General features: G+C 42.3%; 3 protein-coding genes across 3 annotated transcripts; 1 reads left to right on the forward strand and 2 right to left on the reverse strand.

Moving 5' to 3' along the window:
* Nucleotides 1-6,800: 6,800 nt before the first annotated feature.
* plk2b (polo-like kinase 2b) lies at nt 6,801-12,253 on the reverse strand. Its single transcript, XM_084552406.1, has 14 exons — nt 11,921-12,253; nt 11,721-11,828; nt 11,494-11,610; nt 11,069-11,198; nt 10,678-10,861; nt 10,292-10,490; nt 10,027-10,174; nt 9,767-9,861; nt 9,335-9,467; nt 9,060-9,140; nt 8,654-8,813; nt 8,280-8,409; nt 8,025-8,135; nt 6,801-7,858 (listed from the first exon to the last, which is right to left on the reverse strand). Exons 1-14 carry the CDS (start codon nt 12,104-12,106, stop codon nt 7,667-7,669), a joined length of 1,974 nt encoding a protein of 657 aa, XP_084408532.1. The 5' UTR covers nt 12,107-12,253; the 3' UTR covers nt 6,801-7,666.
* A 749-nt stretch (nt 12,254-13,002) lies between these two features.
* On the reverse strand, nt 13,003-16,973 carry LOC311492359 (ATP synthase subunit C lysine N-methyltransferase). The gene is made up of 5 exons (XM_084550620.1): nt 15,460-16,973; nt 14,646-14,750; nt 14,368-14,508; nt 14,236-14,286; nt 13,003-14,120 (listed from the first exon to the last, which is right to left on the reverse strand). The coding sequence occupies exons 1-5, from the start codon at nt 15,625-15,627 to the stop codon at nt 13,932-13,934; spliced, it is 654 nt and encodes a 217-aa protein (XP_084406746.1). The 5' UTR covers nt 15,628-16,973; the 3' UTR covers nt 13,003-13,931.
* A 2,222-nt stretch (nt 16,974-19,195) lies between these two features.
* rab3c (RAB3C, member RAS oncogene family) lies at nt 19,196-26,363 on the forward strand (the record flags this gene model as incomplete). The annotated part of the gene is made up of 4 exons (XM_084551259.1): nt 19,196-19,975; nt 22,994-23,112; nt 25,820-25,944; nt 26,173-26,363. Exons 1-4 carry the CDS (start codon nt 19,751-19,753, stop codon nt 26,361-26,363), a joined length of 660 nt encoding a protein of 219 aa, XP_084407385.1. The 5' UTR covers nt 19,196-19,750.
* Between the last annotated feature and the right edge of the window lie 1,010 nt (nt 26,364-27,373).

The following is a 27,373-nucleotide window of genomic DNA, read 5'->3' on the forward strand; positions in this document are numbered from 1 at the left end:
ACGTCAGTGATCATGGCAGCAGCAGCTGAACAACCAGCCGATCTACGACATTGTAATACAATGATTGTACCTGTCAAACACATTTGACCTAATAGCCTATCATTCTCGCAGTACTGATATTTTGGCTTGACATTAGTTTAAATGTCTGACGCTAGTTGTTGTCTAAGTTGTTTTCAAAAGGTCAAAATAAAGTCAAATGGATCAAACAGTAATGTTTACATGACATATCTTTGCAAAGGTTTTATCTGGGTGGACACTTCCTGTGGGTGTTACGGGAAAAAACACTAAAGAGAGTTTATCACCGGTGCAAAATGAAAGTAGCGATAAGGCAGATAAGCTTAAGGAAATAAGCAAGACAAAGCAAGACTGAAAATATTGCTGTTTGCGGGAATCAGGTCCAATCTCACTTTATGCTATTATCAAGCTATTACGTTGACATAAAAACTTTTAAGTAAACAGTAAACATTTCAAATTGCTTATTGTAACCCCACCCCCAACAGTTCTGAATCAAATAGTGACACAAATATATAAGGTGAGACCTGGTCACCAGTTTTAGAAATGACAGTATAACTGTGTTTAACAAAGCAGGTGTGAACGCAACACAGGGTGACTAAGAGGGAGCTGCCAAATGAACTGCAGCTGGATGTTTACATGAGGATGAGAATGCCAGTTGCCATGGTAACACTAGTGTGTCTCCCACTCAGCTCAATAGCAGAGCAAGTGGAGACCGACGATCAATTATCAGAGTTGATGCACCGATTGGCTCATTGATGGGCTGTCGAGACGAGTGTCCGGAAGCGCTTCTCTTGGCCATATTAACCTCATGACACACTCTGCTGTTTCCCATTTGCCCTGCATTTTCACTCTCCCTCTTCCTCGCTCTCTCATTCTTTCTTTTTCGGTGCAAGAGCAGGCACCAATTTTTCATGAATGACGGCACCCAGACACAATGAGAGGGCAGGAGTTGAACAGACTGATATGATTGCAGTGAAACTGTCGTCTGCATTTACGTAGAAGGACCTCTCATTCATTCACTCTTTTTTTTTTTTTTTGCCCTCTGTGAATCCATTAACCTGCCAACCTGCATTTAACAAAACGTGAATAAAATGTTGTTTATGGTTGCTTTGTATAGCCTGGTGTCTGCCATTAAAAACTTCAGCTGAACTGGTTTAAATCAAACAATGACATTAAAATGCTATGTTACTCCTCTCTTTGGAATTACCTCTTTTAAACATGTTTTCTCTTGCGTGCGTCCTGAAATGCCAGCACTTTGTTATAAAATTTTTCCGGTTGGCCCTTCATCTTCCCCCAGCCGACATTATGAAGCCTGTCCTCCTCCGTCCAGCACCACAGTCCACTCGTCCACCCCTGCATCCATCCAGTGCATGCTGGGATAACCGCTATTCGGGTAAGAGCATGCTTGGCATTTACCAGACGGAGGCGTGTAACCGTGGGCTTGGAGAAATGTCAAAGGTGCACAGGTTGTGTCATAGACTCTTCAGTTAGAATATCTGAACAAACAAGTCAGCAGTCCAAACGTCTTGAACTGTAGAATTAAGAGTTAAAAATTCACAGTCTCTTGTTATTTTCCAGAGAAAATTTCAAGGAGACATTTTAGATCTTGAAACCTTCTATAGATAAGTTTTGCTATATTAAGGGTTCAGAGTAGGGGTTGAACGACTTCCAATTTTTAAAGTCGACCGTTTTGTGGTGAAAGTCTGACTAGTAGCCGATGACTGTAACAACACAGTAGAAAAGTAATGCTTAACAACAATAAAATCTATATTTTTGACCTGAGTATAATGTAGGGTCTCATACAAAGGCAGTCACGGAGGCTTTTCTGCAAGTTTATTGAAGCTTGAACACGGGCTATCGGCTGTAGCCTAATTGGCACTTCTAATATGCGGCTCTCGCTCGGCAAACTCTCAGCTCTGCCGCAACTTCCGTCTCTTACATGGTGCATTCACTGACATAAAGGACAAATCAACAATCAAAAGGATCGACGATGTCAACTAATATAACACAACAGAACTAACCGTTCCTCTGCTAGCGTTAGCGGATGCCGTTTCAGTTGCATTTCAGTATTTTGTTGTAGCCTATTTCAAGGCTTAACTTACATATTTAGCATTTCACGGTGTAATTGGCTTCATCGTTCATCTTTGATCAAGTTTTTCCACACACTTGATGAACCGCTGCTCTTTTGCTGCCATGACTCACTAGGCTCCTGAACCATCGTCTCCGAGGCGTCCATGTTGTTATTATCACGTGATCAAGGCTTGGTCGACATGATATTTAAAGCATCATGGTACAGGCGTGAAGTCGCCTAATCGACTCGCCGACCAGTCTATAAATTCTAATTACGATCGAGTAGGTGACTACCTATGTAGGATATAGGCCTACATCTTTTTTTTTTTTTTTTTTTTTTGTGATATGTGATATGTGTTTTCGTTCTGATTATGGTTCATTGCTATATATGTGTATATATATATATAAATGCAAATGTTTTAAAAAAAATAATACAGGCAGTGTGTGTGAGTGTGTTCTGGCAGTAACGAGTACAGGGAAGTTTTGACAATGTGGTGAAGGTGTAGCACTGAATCACAGCACCTTGTATCAACAATTTTGCATCCGTTAGCAATGACTTTGACACATATTTATATATAGTTAATGATTTACTGGACAGCATGTATTATTATCATGGCACCAGCTACTGGTGACAATGGTTTAGAAAGCTGCAGCATTAAGCCAAACAGAACAGTCACATTAAAGTCTTGAGCAATGCAGCCCCACCTGTGTGTGTATGAGCATGTTGTGTAGGATTTGTCTTTTTATCTCCATTGTGAGTCACAGGGCTGAAATGCTGCTTTGAAGACCGTGGAGTTTCCTCCCTCCGCAAGGCAGGGCGGTGTTTAAACTCTCACCACACTTCACTGCCTTCCACATTTAGTGATGGCAACACAGCCCCAGTTTAAGTAGCCTTTGAACCACGTCCCTGTAATGGTCCATTTAATTGATTGATGGAAAGAGGAACACATATTTTTTCCTCTTCTGACAGCCTAAGCATTAACTTACAAGTTAATATTTATTATACATTAATTTTACATAATGTTACTCTGCTTAAACATTAGTACCATTTAGCAGGTTTCAAATTTTAATGACTCCAGTATTAAATTCCCTGACAAGTTGACACTTTGCAAACGATAACTTGAATATGAGAAAAGGGAACTTTGGAGAATCACTACAGCACAACCTTTCATTTGCTGGTATGGATGGAATTCAGAGGTTGGTTTATTTCAAAGAAGAGCTCAAACTGTAATTATATCCCAGCCCAGTACATTTCAATGATCATCTGTAAAGCTGCAATGCTATAATGACAGGATGGGGAGGTTGATGCTGTAAGACTTTCGGACAAGCCGTAGTTCCCACGGGAATTACAACCAAAAAGCAAAAAATCAAAAAGCAAAAAATCTGGTTCTGGCTAATTGTGTTATTGAATTGATCTATGGATGCATGAAACAAATTGATGGAACGATCTGGTGTGCACTATACTGCATAAATAGGGGGTGTTTCACATTGAGAAAGGGGGAAACCGCAAGTGGTGTGTGAATTTGCCTGGTAAATTTGGATAAGTATATATAGCATAGCATTCATTTTTACCATAATCCCTTATGGAAATAACGTTACAGTTAATCATTCAGTGAGTTCAACAGGAAGTAATGTCACAAACATGTTTTCTTTCTGGCATTACTGTGGAAATCTTTTGCGGATTACTTTTCTCATTTTCTCCTCTTTAGTCTTATCTCTGCCCTTAGTCAGGAGGCTGCCCACACACACACACTCATGTGATGATTTTATTAAAGAAATCAGCAGGTCGTTACCCCATTTCGAGGAAGTCACATTTTCTACTGACATTATGGGGGATGGTGCTGGTGAAATCATGGCAGACGTAAGACAGTCCGTTATTAGAAACTGAACAAAAAAACAAAAACAAACATATCAGTCACTCAAATACAAAGGCCGGCCTGTGATGCTCATCCATGTTTGCGACAATCCAGCAGCAATGTGACGTAGGTTGTCTGCAGCGGGTTATCTCAGTTCACTCCAGCTGAGTACGTCTGACACATGCGATGAATATCTTAATAAAGAAACCCCCCCCCGTGCAATTATGTGGTAATTAGATGGATTCAATGAAATGTGAAGGGCAGACATTTAAGTAATTATGATTTAAGGACTGGACAGGTGACGATAGAGGGTGAGGTGCTTGACCTTTCTGTATGCAGCTGATATGTTCATATAGAATGCGTCATACATAGATAAAGGACACATATGATTGGTAAGTATTTAAAAAAAGGTGACTTCTGTGCTTGTCTGAACTACAGTGGAACTACAGAAGCAATATGTAACATAAAATGGACATAAATACAAGCAGTTTTTTACAGAATTATGTTTGCGTTAGAGAAGACATTTCCTCCTTTATTCTTTGGACGCAGAATTACACAAATCTTTGACGTATGAGTGAAAGAAAAACTATGCAAGCAGTCCACAAGGCTCCATGTTCAGCCCAATAAAAAACACCTTTTCAGAAAGCTGATTGTAGAAAATTACAGGAATTAGGCAGGAGGACAAGAACGTCACACTTTTGAGCCAGTAAGTGGCCACGGCATCTTGCCTAGTGACTCATTCGCAACATTACACGTATTTAAACACCTGGAAGGAAACCAAATGTGCTGAGAAGCAAACACACCGACACACACATGTCTTCCTACATGCTTGAACACACTCAGGAAACACATCGTGGTGGAGTATTTGACTAAGTTTGCAGTGGCATCTTTGCAAGTTCGACCTCTGTGCATTGCTCATCTTTGTGGTCGATACTGCAGGCGGCAACAGAGAATGGGCAAAGCTACTAACATCTTAGCTCTTTCTGTAGTGCATCTGTTTTTGTCTACATAGTAGGAGGAGGAGCGCTGACATTTGATGTGCAAAGGCCTTCTAATCCCCGAAGTGCATCTCACTGTGTGCACATATCAAGGCATGTTTTTTTTTCTTCTGGCAGAATATGCCTACCATTACCTTTAATACTGAACTGAGTCATTTTTCTGCCAACAGAGAACTTTATGATAGAAGTCGAGGTATAAAGATCTCCTTTGTCATTTAGGCTTAGACTCATTCCAGCGCTAAGCTTGCCTGTATGCACAAGATTTTCCCCACTGTCAACATGGCATCCAAGAGTAGCAGCTTTGTGTGGGTGATACTGAAGACTAAGAATGTCAAGTGTGCACGCACCCTCTGCTTTTTGAACTCCACAGCATTCTCTAACAAGTTTGTCTAGGTGTTCAGCTCACAGAAGTTTAGAAAGTTCCCATGAGGCCAGAAAGGCTCATCAGTTGCTGACTCATTCCTGACCTGACCTATCATTAATTTTTCTTTTTTTGCCTACAACAACAATACATATAAGCTGAGTCTACACTGGATTAAGAAATGTTTCCCTGACAGAACCTCAGAGAAAGATCCCCCTCACCTGCTTGGAAAGAGTAAGCAGTCGTCTGTTATTAATTTGGTTCAAATCAGGGCATCATGTGATAGAGATGGTGCACTTCTGTTCATATGTTTGGACCTGGAGTAAAAATGCCCTAGGAGGGCATAACACTTCAACAATGGAGTCTATTTCAGTCTGACTGAAGCATCCATTCCAGAGGCCATTACTGTCAAAACACACACTCAGACCTGGAGGTGTCGTCATGAATAATTCCTGCCCCTTCATCTGGTAAGCTACTTCCTGTTCTGCTTCTGTCAGTGTGGGTATGTTTATGCATGAGGTGTTCATTATTGAATTCTGAAGAGCACAGATATTCTGAGTGAACATCTGAGGGGATGACTCAAACATCCATGTTCGGCTTCCGTCATTACATAAGCATGAAAGGTTAAGAGGTGTTCAGCAGGCAGCAGCACCGAGTGCAGCAGAACACAGTTTTTAGCACAAGTACGTTCTGACTTACAGCGAGAGAACGCCGTGCCAGATGTCTTTCACGCAGCCTTCAACGATTTCCGACTCTCCAAATTGGTCAGCAGTTGCTTGTTTCCATGGTTACAGTCAGTGAACGTGAAAGGATGTCCAGGAATGATTGTAGTCACTTTGCCTCAAAAGCTCTGATGCAATCACTGATATAATTTGACCGAGTCTGTCGGTTTTATCAGGGTCTCTCTCCTCGTCGCCAGCATGTCACTGTTTGGCTGTCTGTCCCTCCATATTTACGAACCGCCTGACCAGACTATGTGTTGTCGGGTGCCCTTGTTTGTATGAGAAAATAATGTGTGCCTGTGTGTTTGTGAGACAAGGTTGCCCACATCGCACAGCCAGTCATCTCTGCCATCTTCCATTTATCACTGCACAGGAAAACTTAAATTGGAAGCCTTGAACTGCAGTATAAACAACTTCACTGTAAACATGCCGTCCTATCTAACCATCGCTTTCTGTGTGCACCCATTTCCTGTCGCAAATACACATTAAAAGATAAAGATAAAATACTTGCTTTGACTTATTCCATGGCACAGATATGAGATTTGTTTTTTTTTATCTGGTTCTCACCACACTGTACAGTACATGAACCGCTAATTTCAGGACACAGTTCATTTTCAGGTCTACGTCCATTAGAAGGTCCTTAAAATGTGCCATCTATTTTTGAGAGCACTCAGAGTAAAGAACAGCAGAAGCGACTAATAGCATCTTCAGACTCTTCCCTGTTTCTGAAAATAAAACACGGGTATACAGACACTCAATGAAAAGGACAAATACACTGTAGTTTTAAAAAAATGCTCTTATTTATTAAATAAATAAATACTGCACTTTTTTTACACAATAAGTTATTTAGGACATTTTTTACCAAGATGATAATGGCTCTTAATTGATCCTTAGAGGATCAACGGTACAATTTTTTTTTCTCATTCTCTCCTCCAGGCCCCCCTCCGTCGCATCTCTCCTCTGGCTCCCAGCTCAATGTGTTGAGCCCATTTGTCAGTAAAGAGAACAAATCACAGTTTTAAAAGTTAGTGTGACATTACACCACTCCCACTCTCTTTCACGCACACATACAGATAAACCATCCACACATTAACAAGTGATTTCTTTGCACTGCTGTGTTGGCTGTGACATACACTGTACATCATTTACAATAGTCCACAGTCTAGCTCAGTTTACAGTCAGAGCATCAGTTCATGGATTGCCTCTGGATTGAATGAACTATACTATATACAATTAAGCCGGTGCCAGCCCAGCGTTTGCTTTTACTTTCCGAACATCTCTCTTTTCCCCAAAAATCTGTGGGGATTCACATTCGTACCAACATACTCTGCCTTTCCTCTGCTTAAACAACCTACACACGAATCAGCCCTTTTTTTTTTTCGATCCACAATCCTGGTGCTACGTTTCTCAGTCTCTTTCAGTCTCTCTGCATTATTTTTTATTTTTTCACCTGCACTGCATCATCTGCAGTGACTCTGAGTGATGAAGGTGCAACGGTGAGGGAATGTTAATTCACTCTGCTCAAGTCCATCATTGAAATCCACCCAGCTTTCGCAGACTCTTCCCGGATCCTTGTTTTCTACTGTAGCACAGCAATTAACACAACGTGTGGGCTTGTCTGTTTTTAGGTCCAAAACCGTGGGTTTAGCTGCACCTCTGCAGAAGCATATTGAGGGAGTACACCATGCGATCTCGCAGGTCAGTTGGGCAGCCGGACGTCAACAGGGAGCTGAGTTTGAAGGTTTTGGAGACTCGGTCTTCATTGATGTATGTCAGCATGTACTCCTCCTTCTGGCAACACAGAATGATCTTGGTGTGATCGTGGTAAAAGTTGACCTATAAAGACAAGAGGGAAAAAAAAGTTAAATTTTTATTTTTTGAAGTCTAGATCTCCTACTCCATTGAGGAAAGTGGTGTCAAACATTGCCACATGTCGAAGGTGTTACTCTGAGCATGCCCAGCAACTGCTCTGAAAGTTTCCCGTGAAAGTGTGCGTGTTTACCTGGAACGTGCCGTCGTTAAATAGCATCATGAGGGCGCGGTCGGACTTGAGCCACTGAAGCAGGTAGAGTCTGGGCATGTGTGCATCTGTCATGGTACCAAGATCTCCACCCTGAGAAAGCAAAAGAGTAATAAATCAGGATTAGACAGGCTGTAACTTGCAAGATACTGTTTGTAATGCTTCAGGGCGTGGAAAGACTAACGATTGCAGGAACTGAACAATTGAATGGGGGGGGGGGTAAGATTATTAACTTACATCCATGAGGTTTTCCTCCATGTAATGAGAAAAGTACTTGAGCACAGTGACTTGACCCACAAAGTGTTCAGGAACTTCACAGGTAGGGAAGACAGAGCGCTGGCCCAGCTCTGCATAGTAGTGGATGGTCCTGAAAAGGAGACAAGCGAAAGAGTTACACAACCACACCAGCAAAACAAAACATACACCAATTTTCTGACATTTCTGATTGAAAATTAATTTAATTTAATTTAAATCAAACCACTAAGATATTCTGCAGAGTAATTATGTGTATCGCAGCAAGCTCAAACAAGTCATGTCCATTAAATGTTGTGACTGACTAACAGCATGCATGTTGAAGGTGGTATTTTGTGAAAGCGTAGAACAGAGCGTACTTTCTGTCTGGCAAGAGGCTCATGTGAGTGCCGTTGTTGAAGAGAACTCCCACGGTGTGATCAGACAATTGGTAGCCAAAGCCATACTTGTTGGAGTAGTCCACCCATTTAGTCACCCATTGAAGACTGCAGCTGTTCGAGCCCTGAGGAATGTCATCAGCTGTAGGGCGAGAACAAAGAGCAGGAGGATTAGAATACGAGCACTTCTTAGATCTGAAGAAGCTAAAAAAATCTGTGAGTGAGACTTTAAAAACTGAACATTTAAGAAGGAATTCTGAATCCTCTCAACAACATGTTGTCTCTTAAAATATCTCAAGGTCAAATACAGATAAAGTGCTTTAGCTGTTTCATGAAACTTGATCTAATCAATAACTATGCGAGATGATCACTAAGTAAGTTGACTCACCTTTAGGCATATTCTCTAGACATCCCCTCAGCACACTTGCAACAGTCTCAGCCACACTTCCTGTTGTGTTGTCTTCCAGACCTTTAAAAACAAAAGTGGAGGAGGGGGGGTCATTTAGCATGACGTCTCATTACTACCAGAAAATTGCATTGCAGCCTAGCTGTGTGTATCCAGTCTCTCTGTAATGCATACACTTATTTTTCAGTTACATGTCAAAGCAGAACATTCAGTAAAATCTATTCCGGTCTCTTTGAGGACGAGGCGGGCGAACTTACATTCACTACTGCTGCTGCAGCTCCCCAGACTCCCCCTCACGATCAGGCGGATGGTATCTTGCGTTGTCGGGGACTGGCTCTCTGTTGCCAGGGCAACGGGGCTCTCGGCAGATGGCGGAAGTAGACTTCCATTCTGAGGTGAGAATCAATGACGACAGGGTTTAGAATCGGCGAGTTTAGATCATCTCTCCCTACTATGAGTCAGCGGGCACCCACTGATGCAAAGTGGCTGGCTTAAAGGTTGAAAATAAGTGCTTTCAGTTAGTTCTGAAACTGTGCTTGGCGGTAAAGTTTGGCACATCATCAGAGTGACTCATTGGATTCTCCTCTACATGATATCTCAAATCTCCTTGTCTTCTGGATTGCTGCATAAATAATGTACCTGCAAAATCCCCCACACTCTTATAAATATATAATGTGATGTGCTCTTACCTCTGAAATCTTTTTGCTTTGTTGTTGGCTGATGACGGTTCTCTCCAAGTCATGCTGCAGCTTGTAGATCTCCTCTTCTTCTTTAGTTAACTTATCTGTGAAACATAAGAGTAAAAATGAGCGCGTGACTACATACGCTTGCAGGAAAATGTGGAATAAAAAGTGGTGAAGCCTCTGGCGGCCACTATATTTAAAAAGATGGTGCTACAGAGGGTGCACTAAGTGGTATACAAGCACTCAATGGATATTGTAATACTCACTCAGAGTCTCGTAGTATTTGACCTTGTCCCTTTTTCCACCGAACAATGCAGCAGCAGCTTTCTTGAAGAAGCTCTTGGCGGGACTGGAGACGTGGAAATCTGGTGCTGAATGGCAACAGCTAGCCGGCAGACGCTCTGGACTGAAGCCCTGCAGGGAAGGAAAGTGGGTCAGTGTGCGGCTCGTGGGAAGAAGGTCACTGTTAAACTCCCACACATTGATATTCACGGAAATATGGACCAAGTGGAACTGTCAGTGGTGTCTAACCTGCGTGAAGAAGTCGTGCCTCAGAATGTGGTCCAGGTTGGGTCTGTCCTCTGGTGTCTTGGCCAGCAGGTTGGCGATCAGCTGCTTAGCTTGTGACGACAAGGAGGAGGGAAGAGAGTAGCGCGCCTCTCTGATGCACCTGTACGTCTCCTTCAGGTTGGTGGTCTCAAATGGTGGTCTGCCCAACAGCATAGTGTACCTGGAGCAAAATAGAGTGATAAAATGCATGAGTTGATTTCATCTTTAAAAATGTAATGACAATTTCTAAATCAAGGAGAATAATCCTGTCCATGAAACGTGGTATTCATTCAAAATTCATAATAATTACTAATATTTCTAAACCCATTGAAGTTTCCTAACGATACATTTACAGTTTTTCTACTCACATTACACAGCCGAGGGCCCAGATGTCTGATTCACAGCCGTGTCCCTGCTTGTTGAGCACCTCGGGGGACAAGTAGTTGGGAGTCCCACAGATTGTCTTCCTCCTATTTCCTGCTGGCTCCAACTTGGCAGCCAGACCAAAGTCCCCGACCTTCAGTTCCATCGACTCGCTCACGAAAAAGTTACCTGTAGGGAAGAAAGGGAATGAGACGGTGAGCACCTGATATTCAACCCAGGATCAAAGGCTTAATACTGCAGGTAGAGGAATGGTTTGAGGAAAAACAGGTTGGAGAAACAGGTTTGTAGCAAGAAAGTGTAGCCTCTCTCCCTGCACAGATGCGTAAAGTTATGCGCTGCAGTGTAGCGTGTCACTCTTGCGTAGAGATCCCTTACCGAGTTTCAGGTCTCTGTGAAGGATTTCTTGTTCATGCAGGTACTTCAGCCCGGAGACAATCTGTCTCAGGTAATAACGCACCTCTGGCTCAGTAAGCACTTTGCGAGCCTTTAGGATGTGGGCTAACGACTGCAAAAGGACAAAACACAGAAAAAGGGAATGATTAGAGCTGCTTTCCAACATAATAGAAAATATATATTTTCCTTTGTCATCATATTTGATGGCTTTCTTCAATCTCAAAAAAAATAAAAAAATAGATAAAAATCAGAGTTCCTATACAATAAAATTAAAAGTTCTTTATAGTACATGCACTGAATACATTATGTGCTGCCCCGTTGGCTTTGGGTGCAATGCAGGTGTTATCCAAATTTGCAGAGGTAGTACAGTGTTTAAAAACGTATGCGTCTGTGACAAATTGACTTACTTTTCTACTACAGTACTCCAACAGGATGTAGATGTTCTCCTTGTCCTCAAAGTGGTGATAAAAATGCACGATATGTTTATGGTGCAGTGCTCTGTGCAGCTCAATTTCTCTGTCAATCTATCAAGGGCAAAAAGAAATAAGTGGTCATGACTGGCATTAAAGACAGTTTTACGATATCTGTTGTCCAGTTACGCCAGTGCGCACAGGCACCGGAGCTGCGCGCTTACCTTCTCCCGCTGGTGAGGTTTGGAGACGCGCGCATGGGGGATGATTTTGGCTGCGTAAACTTTGCTGGTGGAGAGGTCGGTCATCTCATAGCATTTCGCAAATCCTCCCTGGAAAAAGGAAAACACCGTAAACATGCTTTGTCTTCGGGTTAAGTGGTAAATCCAAAAGGTCGACTATACAGAATCAATGCTTGCGCTACCTTGCCCAAAACTTTTCCACGGCAGTAGCACTTCCCCGTGGCAGGATCAGTGATTATCCTTGCCATCTCCGAGGGTGCACTCCGCTCATCCATTCTCTTTCGGCGAGGTTCGCAGGACCTCTGCGTCGACTCGCACATGCCGCTGCTGTTTGTCTGTTGGGGGGCGATGTTTCTCTGTACTTCCATTGGAAGGTTGTGTCTCGTCCCGCACTCAGAATGCAGCCCGGAGAGTCCGTCTGCGAGGTTTTATACTCTGGCATCCACCCCACCCCTCTGTCTGCCACCCTCTCTCTGACGTCACGTTGAGAAATGAGAACATGAGGTCTGCCTCGATGGCCTTTCATGTCGATTATGTGTTGATTGGGGCACAGACATAAAATCAAAAATGCATAAAGAAGCGTGCGGATGACGAGGATTATAGTTTTTAATCAGCACCACCAGTCGCCCTTCAATATAAGAATAAGAATAAAGACAGTCATGCTCTGTAGTTTAAATATAGTTTACTCATGGTATCCAGTCAGGTGAATGGACCTTTTACATTCTGGTGCAAAATAAATGTCAACGTGTTGGTAGTGTGGTGCATTTGGTTGATGAACTGTTCACTGCAGAGCTGAACCATTATCTGTATTCTGTTCAGGCTCCCCTCATCCTGTTTTTGAACCCGCTCAATTTGGAGCACTGGCTCCCTCAGGTGGAGGTTTTGGTCAGGATTTGCAGTGCAGGTTAAAGCCCTTAAAACTTAATGTTTACCAAAGTCTGACTACATACTGTATTGTAAATAGGGATACAGACACTTGTCTGAACTGTCTGATAGGGTGTGAGCAGCAGTCCGAGTGGAAGGGTTGTGGACGTGGCAGCGCGCTGGAAAATGTGTGTTCTTCTTTGCAGAGGTTGATAAAGCCGACTGTATGACCTTCAAGTACAAACTCAAAGTGTCAGTATTATCCCATTTTTGACTACAGCGTGGTACTTTCAGTGGTAAGACAATACCGCGTGTAAATGCCGCCCCAGGGGCAACAAAATCAGCTTTTATCTGCATTTATATCTACATTGAAACAAAAAAAAAAAGACATACATTGTTAATTGCAAATAGCCACGCGTTTAATTTCAAAATGCAAATCCTTAATTTTGAGACAAACCAAAATTTAACTTGTCAAACAGACCGACTTTCCAGTGAATGATTTATAAATATACATTTTACAGCCAAGACATACCCACACAGACAAACAGAGTTACATGCAACCACAGTTTGATCAGGTTACTTATTTCAGAGCAGATATACATTAAATCACCTGTGGCACAATACAAATAAAACTGAAATGAAAAGCGAACTGAAATGAACCTGTGGTACGGCCATGTGCAACCTAAAAATCTCAAAATGGAGGGTAATTAAACACAAAATTCAACATATCAGTGCAACTGCAACCATGCGAGAGAAAAGTGGGGCATAGCTATTAAACACCTTCAGAAAGTTATTGGACTCAGTCTCTGTTCCTGGGCGTCCGAAGACTGTCATTTATCTCTGCATTCCACCCCTCTTTCCCTCAGGTCCTGTCTGCCAGTGAACTGCCTTGCATTATCTTTGTTAGTGAATGCAGAAGTACAATTGTTTGTAGAGGAAGAGAGTCCAGAAAGAGAGCTACTGTGACAACTGATAGTAGATGCATGAGAGCATTTGCACAGAAATGGACCAACCTAGCCTGCGCCAGAAGTATGGCACAGACTAGGTCTCTTCTGAGAGTGCAAAGATTGAACAAATGCCGCAGGCACAAAGTGATGTCAAAATCCTTCTGACATTCTGCTCAGTCCTTCTCATCCTTGCAGACATCTTTCAGATAGATCGCTCTTGATCAGAGCTCACAAGTGACTGACATCAACAATTTCTTTCTTAACAGTGTTTCTGATTAACCTCTTTACATGCCATTCTTTTAAGTTTCACCTCATCTGGTATTTATGGTGATGAGAAGATTTAGAGACGTTGAGAATCACAGTGCAGGAAAGAGACACCGACCTATTTCTCGGCAGTGTTCAATACATTTCTCAGGTGTGAACGCACAGCGCTCATGTCATAAGCAAAGGTCTCGTCAAGTCCCGAGCCAGCAGATGATTGTTGTGGCCAGTCAGGGAAAGGAAAACGACAAGCGATGACACGTGCATCATCGGGAAGCTCTTTCAGCAGCTTATGACCTAGCACATCCATCTGTCAACAGAGGAGGCAAGAAAGCAATCAGTGTTATGAATGCTACATTAACTATACTGCATCAAACTATCTACAGCGAGGGAAAGAACAAATTACTCATAGGAGAACCACTCACCACGCCTGGACAAAGAAAAGCTGTCACATTGTTGAACGAAGATAGATCAGTCTGTAGGAAAAGAATCACACATGTACTCAAATTACAACTGTAAGGTATAAAGAGGTGCAGCCATTTCCGTTAAAATCTTACCTTCCAGAAGTCTTTTTTAACAAAGGTCACCTGGCTGGAGGGGACCCCTGTGAAGGAGGCCTTGCTCCTGGCATATGCCACTAAAATGGAGTTAATCTCAAACCCTGTGCACTGGAAACCAGCAGAAGAGGCAGCAAACACCTGGAAATCAAATAAGGCTGCATGAAATACAACTAGAAAAAGGAACAACAGTGCACAGTATTGAGTTATGCCACACTCACGGTTGCATTCAGACTGTAACATCTGGGTATTTTCTAAAAATGGTGCACTTCACTCACCAGTTTTCCATCTCCTGATCCCAGATCTGCTAAGCGACCGGTTCGCCCCTCAAGAAGTTTCATAACATTCAGTGTCTGATCCTTACTGGAAGGCAAATAAGGAACCTAGACCACATGTACGCAAGAAAACAGCACGTCAATTCCCATCACAGGAAGCCTGGATGTAAGAAGATGAAGTCACTCTCATCTGACTCTCATAGTCTCTGTATTAGGTACTCCTAAAAGTTACTCTTTGTGTGACTATAACATTGAGTCTGATATCCCACTAACTGGACAACATCTGTCTGAATTACAAATTCTGCAAGACTTTTTCGTTTCTAGTTGTGGTAAACTGGGTTTAATCTGTCATAGTTTACAAATCCACTTTTTTTCCCAGCACATCATGTTTTATTTGAGCTATATTACTGGAAAGATAAACAGCAGTTAGCAGTAAGTAAGCATCATAAAATTAATTAAAAAGAAACATCATACAAGAAAATCAAACAAATTAGCAAAAGCAATCATATTTAGGAAATAGACAATGTGTGCATGACGTACACTTTAAATTAGAAGAATATAGTTGATGGTCCGGTTCTTCATGAAATATTGTCATGATTTATAGACTTACCATTTTCTTCTTTTCCCACATTTGTCGCTAACATGGAGCACTATGCTCCAAAATAAGCAAATTAGCATTAACGTGCAAGTTATGTTCTGACTTGGCAAAGTGTCTTTGATTTCACACATGCAGCATTTGATATTTGAAGTCAGAACAGGTGGAAAAAACAACAACAACAACAACAACAACCACCACAAAACAGGAAATATCAAGCACCTTGAGGCGGTATGGGATTTTGCGGAAGCCGGGCATGGCAAAGAGACTCCATACTCCGTAAAGGCCTGTGAGCACAGCCCCTGTGCAGGCAGACAGGACTGGATGTGGTCTGCTGGTGGGAAAGACCTTGCTATGGTCTTGCAGAATCACCTCAATGGAGTCTTCCATTGCAAACTGTCACCCATGTGGTTAAGATACAACAAGTAAGTGGAGATATTTTGGCACCATGTAAAATATTACACCTGGAACTTTTTTTTGCCAAACACGATACGGTTTAGAGATCAAGACCGACGTGACATGAGATCATGACATGCATTTTAAAGACATGAAAACACATAACAGTGCTGTGTGCATCAATGGTTGTTCGTGGTCTTAGATGAAACAGTCAATCAATTAGAGATTAGGAGGTGGGACTATGAATGAGCTTTACTAGATAGCTAGGTAGGAGGCAAGATGGTGAAAAAAAATTACCTCTTTTCTTTTTTTCTTTAGAGCTGTGAGAGAAATAAATGAACACAGATCGGAAAACAATATGCTGCTTCTATGTCATGTGACCTTGTAAACCATATACTTACTAGTAAAGTCTGGTTAGAAAGAAGAATGCAAAATATCCCCTTTTATATACTGAAGAGACATTTCAAAATGAAAGAGTGGCATTTACATAATTCCAATCACTTTTTGGCCGATAAACCAGTATTGCACATTATACACCAATTAGGCATAACATTATGACCACCTTCTTAATATTGTGTAGGTCTCCCTTGTGCCTCCAAAACAGTTGTGACACATCAGAGAATGGACATGGGCCTTCTGAGGGTGTCCTGTGGTGTCTGGCAACAGAATATTGTTAGTAGGGGTCTTTGGGTCCAATGGGTTGAGGGGAGGGGCCTCTTTTACTTGATCAGTTTGGGATCTAGTGAATTTGGAGGCCAGGTCAACACCTTATGCTTTTTCATTGGTTTTTTTTTTAGTTGTTACTAAACTGTTTTTGTGTATGTGCCTGTGTCAGGCTGCATCCTGCTGCTGTGGATGACTGCTGCCATCAAGGAGTGTCATAGCTATGGGGTGGGGGTGCCTGGTCTGGTCTAGGTGGGTGCTACATGTCTAAGTAACATCCACATGAACGCCAGGGCCAAAAAAATCCCAGCAGAACATTGCATTGTCACAAGACGGTCAATGTTATTTATTTCTGCTGTCATAATGTTGTGGCTGATGGGTGTCACCTGATTTCAAACTGCTGAATTTAATTTACAAAACAGGATAAAACAACCTAAAGGTCTCCCTTAGTAAACTGATATAGCTCACTTCCTTATCAAGGGTTGCTTATAAAACAGGTTATTGGAATCCTGCAAATATTGCCTCGTTAATCATTACCACACGGCAGCCTTTGAGGTCTGCCAAGAATACATAACACCAGAGCAGCCTTTCCAACAGCAGATGGGGCTGCAGTGGCCTTTTCACATGCAGACGCCTTCTAGAAAAGTTTTGTTTATCACGCTTAGGTCATGGGCTAAATAAACAGCTGAGGTCGAAACGACAAGAGCTGTCGTTTCGGCCTCAGCTGTTTATTCTCGCCACTGCACACGATTCCAAAAGCCGACATTTAACGTGCTGACAATAAGTTTCAGCATTTGTGAATTGCGAACGAAATCGGTGCAAAATATGAAGGAACGAAAGCACAGTTAAGGCTTGGATGTGCAAAATACGCGCACGATCAATGTGTGTGTAAATTTGACGCATTTCTTGAAAATCTAAATCAAAATTTGTAGAGACAGGCGCTGTGCAACCTACCTGACCAGCCCCCCTCGTCTGCTGCGTGCGCACTCATCAGCCTGCACACACTGATCCTCCAGTCAAAGGCCGTTCAGTCAGCACATCCCGCCCTATAACTGCATACACGCCCTATCAGATGTCTGCTAGTGCTAACTGCCTGCTACAATACTGAAAGAGAGAATGCACTTGTATCAGAGCCCAAGTCCGCAGTTATGTAATGTCTGTTGTGTCTAGCTCTGTGGTTGGTGGACTATTATAAGACTCATAGACGTAAGGTGTATTAGGAACGAGTAAAAGGCTATAGTTTGTTTAAACACTGCAGGTGTTCACACGAAAATGCTCAAAACAATTGCTGAGATGAACCCACTGGCCCTGGCTTGTGCCCTCCTCTAATTGAAATATTAGAATACAGTTAAGCGCGAGCACCTCTCAAGTTAATTATTCAGGTTTTTTTTAATCTGCCTAAAAGAGGGCCGGTGTGATTATAATTGCAAAGATGTCCCGTTTTTTTTACCCACTTCCGCCGCGGCTTCATCCCGCACTTGGTCCCATTGAAAGGGCCCGTGATAACATATTCATCAGGCCTCTCTTATTTGCTCAGCCGCTTGTTCTCTTGAAGCGGTGCTGGCTTGATGGGCGGGGGTACGGCAGAAAAACCGACCGAGAGTGACGCAAAAGGAGAGGATATTATATATTTGCTTCCTGGGAGGAGAAAAAAAAAATATGCTACCCAGCTGGGAGTGCATTAGATGCGATAGAGAACCGTGGTAAAATAAACAAGTGAAATATCACTGAGGAGAAAATGGACTTATATGGGAAGGTAAGCATTCTTGTTACTATAGTAATAGTTATATAGAAACAGCATAGCACCCTAATTTATCCTTTAGCAATAACAAAAATAAAGGTTTTTAGATTTATTACAGGCTAGTCTTTCCCTTGCATGATGTCTGAACGCGATATGTGCTTATTAAAAGCTGAACTACAAACGTTTTTTTTTTTTTTTTTTCTCGGTAAATCATACAGCTGTTGGCAGCTGGGGCGCGCTGCATTCTGAGTAATGTAGTTAAAGCGGCTTTCGACGCCGTCCACCTCCTCGTCGCTAAACCGCGCGCAGAACTACAACCCCCGTCTCCTTCGCTCCGCTGACGCCAGAGAGAACGCACGAGACGCGCGTGCCTTTGCTCGCGCTCGTCTCACGCGACTACAGCCTCGTCGTCAGCACCACGGGCGCGCGCCACATCCGAAGCGGAGGGGACAGCTCCCAGGTGCTGAAATCGGTCGGCGCACCAAAGAGACACACAGAGGGCGGAAGAAAAATCAACGTCTGCGGTAGATTCAGACATAAAATCCTGCGAAACAGGGGCAGATACAGATAGAACCGAGGCCTTCAAAACAGGTTTGTCCACACCACGCGTCTCGCTAGTTTCACATATTAATAGTTATGTGGAAGAATTTCATCAATAGATAAAAATGACCTCCTGCCTAGAACGGCTTGCCGACCATTAGCTGGCATGCAGCTCCTCGCTCAGCTACACCGTATGATTTCGTCTTTAAACGGCTGCTTTTGCGTAGTGCATGTCAGTGCCACCATTGCAATGATATTTTGAAAATCGGTGTCCTTGCAATCATCGCCTTTCGAACACGGAAGCGAACAGAAAGCCAGCGCAGGAAGGAGGTCCGGCATCTTTTATTAACTACGGGCTTCAAGGGGAGCTTAGGTTTCGCATATTGTGGCATTGTCAAAAGATTCACCTTGGAGCAGAAGATGACTGTGCTCTTGCTTTCCTAGTACTCTCGTCCTCTTAGGTCGTTGACTGCTGACAGTTTGCACAGAAACGTTCAGCGTAGAGGCGATCTCAAGGCGAAAGGCTCATTTGTGATTTGCCCTTTGTACAGGAGTAACCAGCTCTAATATGGAAGGAGGTCTCATGTTTGCTTTCCAAAAGGAAAAGATCACACACAAAACTGTAATCGTTTCAGCTGTTAAATGCAGTTTGATTTGGGCTGATGCCCAGTTGTAAAAGAGCGATGTTTTACTCCAGTGCAATATATCCAATTTGAAAATTAAAAGCTGCATTTTGTCCAGTGGAGTGCATACAGTGTAATGAGCATGGACTCTATAATTAATAACAGTAATGAAGACAATTTTCCTGAAGACATCATTATAGCTTCAGAGACGACTCACTCAGCATTTTAAAAGGCTGGTTATCTAATGCTCATCAATACAACAGCTTGCTGTGTTGGTCATGCTGGTTTGCCTGACACAGCCTTCTGTCACCTCTGATCTGTGGCTTGTACAACCAGCTTGTAGCATACTTAGCTCTGTCTACATTATTTCACTCTCTTCTACTTCCTGGTTTGTGTGCATGCAAGTCAAGTGGCAAAAACAAACAGTCTCTTACTCATTTTCACACCTTTCCGTTTATCACAGTCCAGAAAAGCATCTCTTCAACTCAAGGTACCTTTATATTTTCCAACCAATATCACTTCTTTTTTTTCTTTTTTTCTTTTTTTGCAGATGGCTGCCACTCAGGATGCGAAAGGGAAGGGGGAGGGAGGGGACCAAAATTTTGACTACATGTTCAAACTGCTGATCATCGGCAACAGCAGCGTGGGCAAAACGTCTTTCCTGTTCCGCTACGCCGACGACGCCTTCACTTCGGCCTTCGTCAGCACCGTGGGCATCGACTTCAAAGTGAAGACAGTGTACAAGAACGACAAGAGGATCAAACTGCAGATCTGGGTATGAAATATTCACACCCAAGCATTAAACATTTAGAAATGAGCAAAAGCACGCGTGATTGCTGACCATTGCAGATGAACCGAGTGTGATATAACTCTCAAAGTTATTTCAGCTCATCCTCCCTAACTGGCCAGCACCAGAAAATAACTCACTTGATCTTAAGTATTTGAAGAGGCTGTATGTTCCCGCATAAACTATGTTATTTAGAAACTCAACTCAGAGTATATAAATATGTTCTAATAACAGAAATTTATAGAGGTAAGAAAACACATTTCTCAGCCACGAGTCATTAAATTATGTGGATGCATGTTAAAACACAGTTAATGCCTGGTACAGAAGTGTTTTCTGTTGTCCTCTAAGGTCTCCTAGAGGGCCATCTAAGCTCTAAGGGGGAAGGGGTTCTTCAGAGATGCCCTGCCCCCTCGTTTCTCTTTGAGCTACTGCACAGAGACTCGTGGTGGTAAAAGGCTCCTAATCTAAGTCCAGTGCCCACTTTGTCCTGACCTCTCCCCGTCTCTTTCTCGATTGATCAATATGTTTAAAGGTCTGTGACATGTTGGGACTTGGTGGCTTTATGCTTGGCCATTCAAACCAGGGCCTGCATGTACCGGATCACCAATGCATTAATTCAGTTTGCCTTGTATCTTTCTGCATTATGTACTTCAGTCAATGTGTAGAATGTGTATTTGAACTGAATCCTACTTTAAGGATTTACACCTTGTCGCTACAAACAATTATAAAATACACAACAGGATTAATTCATATCAATATTCCTCTGCATCAAACTGTGTACTAAATTAATTCAGGAACTATACTGTGTATTCTTGGTTTAACACTCTCATTATCAGACAGATGGAAGTCTTAACATTACTGACAGGAGACTAGTAAGTGTTAGCTTGGCGCACAGCGGGCACGAACACAGAAGCAACACCTTCCTCAGAACGTGTGGGAAATTGAAGAATGTCTGAGGCTGTTTAATTAGGAGTTCATCTGAGCTGTAGGAGCAGATTGTATCATAATACCTCAGAGACAATGAGGCAAAGTATATGTTAAAGTTCCTCTCTTTCTATTTTTTCCACTTTGTTTTTTCATACTACACACAGTGCCAGCTTTCATTCAGAAGATTTGTTCTCTTTTTCAGCAATTTGTCATAACCAGACATAAATCAAGAAGAGCCTCACCAGGACGTGAATACTGAACTGTCAAATGATTGGCTAATCCAGATAATGTGTTTTCATAATTAGCAAAGACAAGCATATTGAGGGAGAAAAAGGATTGCCCTTGCATCCAGATAATTGCCCCGTCTCTTTTAATTGGGCTAAAGGAGAGCTGAGGTGTACAGTAAATGGTCATTTAAGATGATGTCTATTGGCTAATGGCATTGTGGTGGTCACATCATTAATCTGCTGGGAGATAAAGCGTCATAATGCATGGCAGAGTTGTCCCTACTGTCGCATCAAGCTGAAGTGTACGAGGTGCAGAGTGCTGGCGATGCCATCGTAGTGAATAACGGAAAGTGGCTTCACTTGAAGACGAGTTCTGGCAAGTGTCAGTCTCTGCACGCCGCCTCGCCTCTTGAAGTCGTCAGCTTCTGGGATTGATTTCTGGCGAGCCGCAGACTACAAGCGGGGCTTTTCAAGGAGCTCAAATTCACTTGACTCAGGCAGATTTTTTCCTGTCCCACTCTGTCTTTTTAACTGAGAAAAGCAAACCGACTCACTAAAATAGCCTGCAAATGCAAAGGTCATAGCCAAGCGCTTAGCCGAGAATCAATAAGCTACTGAAATCTCTAAGATTCTCAAAGATCAGAATACTGTGGTCAAATTGGCATTCAGGTGACTGGAACATGACTTGGTATATGCATAGTTACTGTGATTAAAAAACAAACACAAATATTAATAATTCTCTATCATGTTGTTCAGAATGTCAGCCCCACAAAAGATGCTATATATACAATCCAGACTAGCTGTTTTGTGTTATTGTGGACTGACAAAAGGGCCTAGCTGTGGTGTGTGTGTGTGGAAGCTCGGCAGTCTGTGGGCTCTGTCTCTTCAGAGTGAAGGTCAGAGCTGTCCCCTGGCTATAACAGGGACACTGTTGCAGCCATGTGCAGACTGACAGAAAGCAAAACTATGGTGGTAAACACAATCTAGTGCTGCCTGTTGGGCTTCTGTTTAACAAGAGCCAAGTAGAGCAGCCAGACGTCCTCTGTCATGATTCACAGAGGCCTCCGAAACACACTTGTTGTGGGCGTAAAAGCACAGTAAACATACAGTATAAACAGGATGGAAATCACTGAGACTTCATATTATGTAATTTATTCTTAAGCAACAAATCTACTGTCCGTCCGTGAAGATTCTTAGTTATCTAGGTCATGGTATATCTAAAACCAAAGATAAAACAAAGGCAATTGCACGCTTTTTCTTAATAGATAATTAGGTTGAAGATCAAACTCATAAAATATTTCCAAAAGCTCTAAAATCTGTCTGCTCTAGACCCCCATTACCATTTTCACTGACATCTCATAGCAAAGGCTGCAGTGGATGCTTGTTTCCAGGGTAATCTGTGTACAATGTGCTTCTCCTCAAATGCAGCATAATCACTTGCTCTGCCTTTGAGCAATTTGTTCAGCCTTATCACCAACTGCAGGCAGTTTCTCAATGTTTAAATGATTTTACTTCTATTTTTAGTCCCTTTTCTAAGAAATGCATGTCACGAGCCGAGCTGGGAACGCCGCACCACTGACTGTTTAACACAGCCCAGCGACTATTTTATCGAGGAGAGGAAAGAAAAGCCAGTGAGGCAATTAGTATAATGATTATTTCCACACAATGCACACGACAAATAAAGCCATGAGCAATATAACATCCTAAATTTTGTATTTAAACCAGGCAGCTCTGTTCTGTTCTTTACCTCATTTACCAAGCATGCTGTATGCTGCATGCCCTGTGCAGTGTCACGTCAGACAGATAGTCTAAAGATCAGTCAGCGATGCTAAATCATATTATCCGTGTGTAGGACACAGCAGGCCAGGAGCGCTACAGAACCATCACCACTGCATACTACCGTGGGGCCATGGGCTTCATCCTCATGTATGACATCACCAACGAGGAGTCTTTTGGCGCTGTGCAGGACTGGTGAGTTGTCCATTTCTGTTAGTTTTGCATGAAGGTATCATCTCTAGGCTTTTTGCGTTCAGTGGATGAATTTCTTATGAGCTTCAAATCTACATATCAAAAGCTTTCTGTTTGTCGCCACAATGAAATAAGTTGATATCTGGCCCACTCGATATTCACATGAATTTTCTTCCTGAAATCTACAAGTCTAAGCTGCTTACCTTCCCTATCTTCTCCTCACAGCAACAGTGCAATCCTCTCTTTCTCAAAACCTGACAGGCTTGTTATATAGTTTATGCATGCATCTCTGTTGGGCGTAGGGATCAAGGGGAAACGCGTCAAGTTCGTGGATCTGGTCCATTCATGAGTCACACAAGCGTCTGCAGGCTAAATAGTAACTCCGAGCCAAGCCCAAATATCTTCTGATGATGCATTCATGGCCAAACAGGACTTGGACGGCTACGTTCGATCAGCTGCAGAAACCAGGTTTCTGGGTTAGTTTTTTTGCACTAGAAACAACACATTCTTTTTAGCACAGCCAGTACAGTACAGGAGTGAGGAAGCTTCGTGAAACACAGAGGACCTTGAAATAAATGTGTGTTTTGATTTACATTTTTTGCAAGTGTTTCTCTTTACACCACGGAAACAGTCGTTTTCTACTTTATTTACACCCTGTTGTTTTACTGTTATCGCTCTCTGCCAAGCCCAGAGAGATTATGGGAGCAAATGATTTACATATGAGAGGAAACGTTTCCGAATCATCATAGCAACATTCTCTGTGACATCAGCTGCAATGACATGATATCACATAAAGGGTGGTGTTTTTTGCAGATGAGGTGCCACCTGCATCCCGTGTGGCCTCCACCCATTGTGGGACTATGACACTTGCTATTAAGGACAGTGTCTGCTTAGCCTGTGTCACTTAGTTAGCAACACTTGACAGCTGCTTTAGGCAACACATGACATGGCTAAATCAGTTGCATTTAGCCTAACCAAACACATATTTAAAGCCTTGTGTCCTTTAATTGATGATGAAATGTTTAAAGCGGTGCAACAACCGGGAGGCTGCACTCTATTATTAGCATGGGCTGTGTTAAAACGCTCTACCATTATCAGCCTGTTTCATATTCAAATGAATTCCCATCACTGTAAAGGAAGAAAGTCTTTCTTGTAGAGAGGGGTCGGAGCCAGACACACCTATTATTCTTTTATGGCCTGACACTTTGATGGAATACGGCGGTCAGAGCACTGTCTGTGGTGGTATCTCGATTAATGGAGCCAAGTGTGTCACTGGCAGCAACAATCCTGACGAGTACTTACCACACACAGTGTACAAATTCATCAACTGTGTACGTTTTTTTTTTACCTATCACACAGTCAGAATCCTTCTCCTTTGCCTTTGCCACAGGCTTTAAATCCACTTTCGCTTTCCCTTGTTCCTTGTGACAAGGTTGCAGGCAAAAAAAAAAGGGGGGGTTGCCATGGCAATGGCTCGTTTCCCGACTGTGGCTGAATTAAGCTTGTGACGTGCTCATTTCCTGCCTGTGATACAGACAAAATAGGGAAACGCTGTAACGCTGTCATCAAATGTTGGACTTTGAGAACAGCAGTGAAATGAATAGCGTTATGTACAAAAATGCGTTCATTACAATAACAACAATATTTATATATATATTGTTTTAACTTACCACCCTCCACAGACTCATGCTTATGTGCATATGTGGCTTTGCAAGATGTGAGACACACAAGTGGTTTTCTGTCAGCGTAAATTAACAGCAGCTGGATTCAAACTGACCCACATCTGAACTGCTATGACAAGTCAGAACTGGACAGAGGGAGGAGGAGTGCCAACATCATGCTGCTCTCTCTATCTCCCCCACTCTCTCTGTCTGAGACGTTGTTTTCTTTCTCTCTGTGTTGCCGGCTCTTTCTCTCCCGTTTTTACAGCCCTTGGTACGTTCACTGCCCTACTTTCAGTCAAACTGCAACACCACGGGAGAAACGTGTTCCTTAAATTCCTCCCCTTATTGTGAGTAGCCTGCAGACACTAGAGGAGTGCAAGGCCTCACTGATTCACAATGAACTCTCTGTTAATATGAACTGGGCTCATAATGCTAGTCATTTTTTTTTTTACATAAATAATATATGGTATGCATACAGTGTATGTAATTGATGAATATAATGCTCATTAGCTGGAACTTAATTATTAGACATATTGTAAATAATAAATAATTAAATCTTAATTTGTTTATTATGGCCACAATGACATATTACTAGTTTAACCTGATGTCTTAAAAGGGAAAGAAACAGAGCTCACACACTGGATGAATTATATCATGATATATTTTCGTAGATGCAAAAGATGCAATCTAAAGCAAAGATTGAACACTCAACCTACATTTGAGCATCAAGTGACTGCATCTTTTCAGCGCAGAGGGCAATTTTGACCCACTTTTCCACTGCTGCCATCAGTGACTCAAACGTTACGTGCTGCCAAATCGAAAGGAGAAGCTCTCACTGTTCATGACCGGCCCAAATGGCGAACAAAACTTACATCATGTCGCTCCCTCCTCCATCTTTCTGTTCTTTTCAGATGGATCCCATCCAGCAAAAACTGGCACTCAAACTGGCCCATAAAACAGACCAACAGCAGAAATATGAATGCTTGAATTCTATTTTATTTTGTATTTTTGCATGTGTTGTTTTTTTTTTTTCTGATTATGTGCAGGTCGACCCAGATAAAAACCTATTCGTGGGATAATGCACAGGTGGTGCTGGCAGGGAATAAGTGTGATATGGAGGAAGAGAGAGTGGTCTCGGTGGATAGTGGCAGACTGCTGGCAGAACAGTTGGGTAGGTCTCGGCGCAACATTCACCCCTTTATGTATTTTAAATTGGATGCTGTTGTCATCATGTTGTTGCATAAAAACATGACCCTTGTGCCCTTGACTATTTCATTCTTGCCAGTATTTTTGTTTGCTTCATAGAAATACTACAAAAAATGCTAAGCTTTAAGCATCATTACTTGATCGTTCCACTTCTCTCTATGTTCTCATGTTTCTTGTTCTCCCTCCTCCCCAGGTTTCGAGTTCTTTGAAACAAGCGCCAAGGACAACATCAATGTGAAGCAGACCTTCGAACGTCTTGTTGACCTAATTTGCGACAAGATGTCCGAGAGCTTGGACACTGATCCAGCTGTCACCACGGGAGCCCCCACTGCCAAACTCACAGACAGTGCTCCGCCCCTGCAGCAGCCCGGCTGCAACTGTTAGTGACCAGTGTCAGGAAGCGAAAGGATAGCAGCACTGTAAGGCGGTAGAGCGTGCAGAATATTGTTCTCCTTCAGCGTTATCACTCCAGCTAGTGCTGCTTTCTCTGGACTACAGTTCAAATCCAGTTTAGTGGTAGAATTACAAAATGCTGTCGTATTATCTCTCAACTTTATCACCTTATATCAAGAGCAAATAACCAGGAAAACAAACATGGATATTGTAAAATGTGTAACTTTATCAAAATACACCATATTCTTATTCTTTGGCTTGTTATTATGGCTATAAACCAAGTATGTTTGATAAGAAACAGCTAATAGTCACACTGTACAGTTAACCCTTAAGACCTAGAATAATATATAATAAGGGATAGAGTCAGTGAGTGCTTTAATTATTCTTTGACTTTTATTTTTAGTACAGTATGTATTTTTCTTTTATAGGTTTATTTTGCCTCCAAAAGCTGCCAAATCTATGATTTAATACACTATAGGATGTAGCGGCTTTCTTTCGAGTGTGTGGATGATGTGTGAAAGCGAGCGTGGGTTTGCACGAGTGCGAGTAACGTGTCTGAGTTGATTGCGACTTTGCCATCCAAAATCATCTACCTTGGAAAAAAGTGGCCTTTTAGCATCTCCAATACGGCCTCTGTAAGTTCCTTTGTCCTGCTTTACCTTTGGAACGAATCCAGTGTGTGTAACGTTGACGTAAGTAATGTTCCTTTGCTGTCCGTATAGGTGTGTGGTTTATCTGATAGGTATATCTGTAAATCTTCAAAGCAACTTTTTCCTTGTGTTTAGCCTCTAAAACGACCCTTTATATAGTTTGATGCAACAAGCATGCCGCCAAAAAGTCAGTAGTACGTGCCGTTTTATCTAAAGCTAGGCCTTATCCAAGTCTAACCTTCCTCAACTCCATATAATAGCAATGATCCAGCATTTCATTAAATAAAAAAATAAAAAAATCTCACGCTGTCAAAGCACACTAACGTGTATGAGATCATGATCAGCTCTGGC

The sequence above is a fragment of the Chelon labrosus genome (genome assembly GCF_963514085.1).
Source record: "Chelon labrosus genome assembly, chromosome: 9".
NCBI lineage: Eukaryota > Metazoa > Chordata > Actinopteri > Mugiliformes > Mugilidae > Chelon > Chelon labrosus.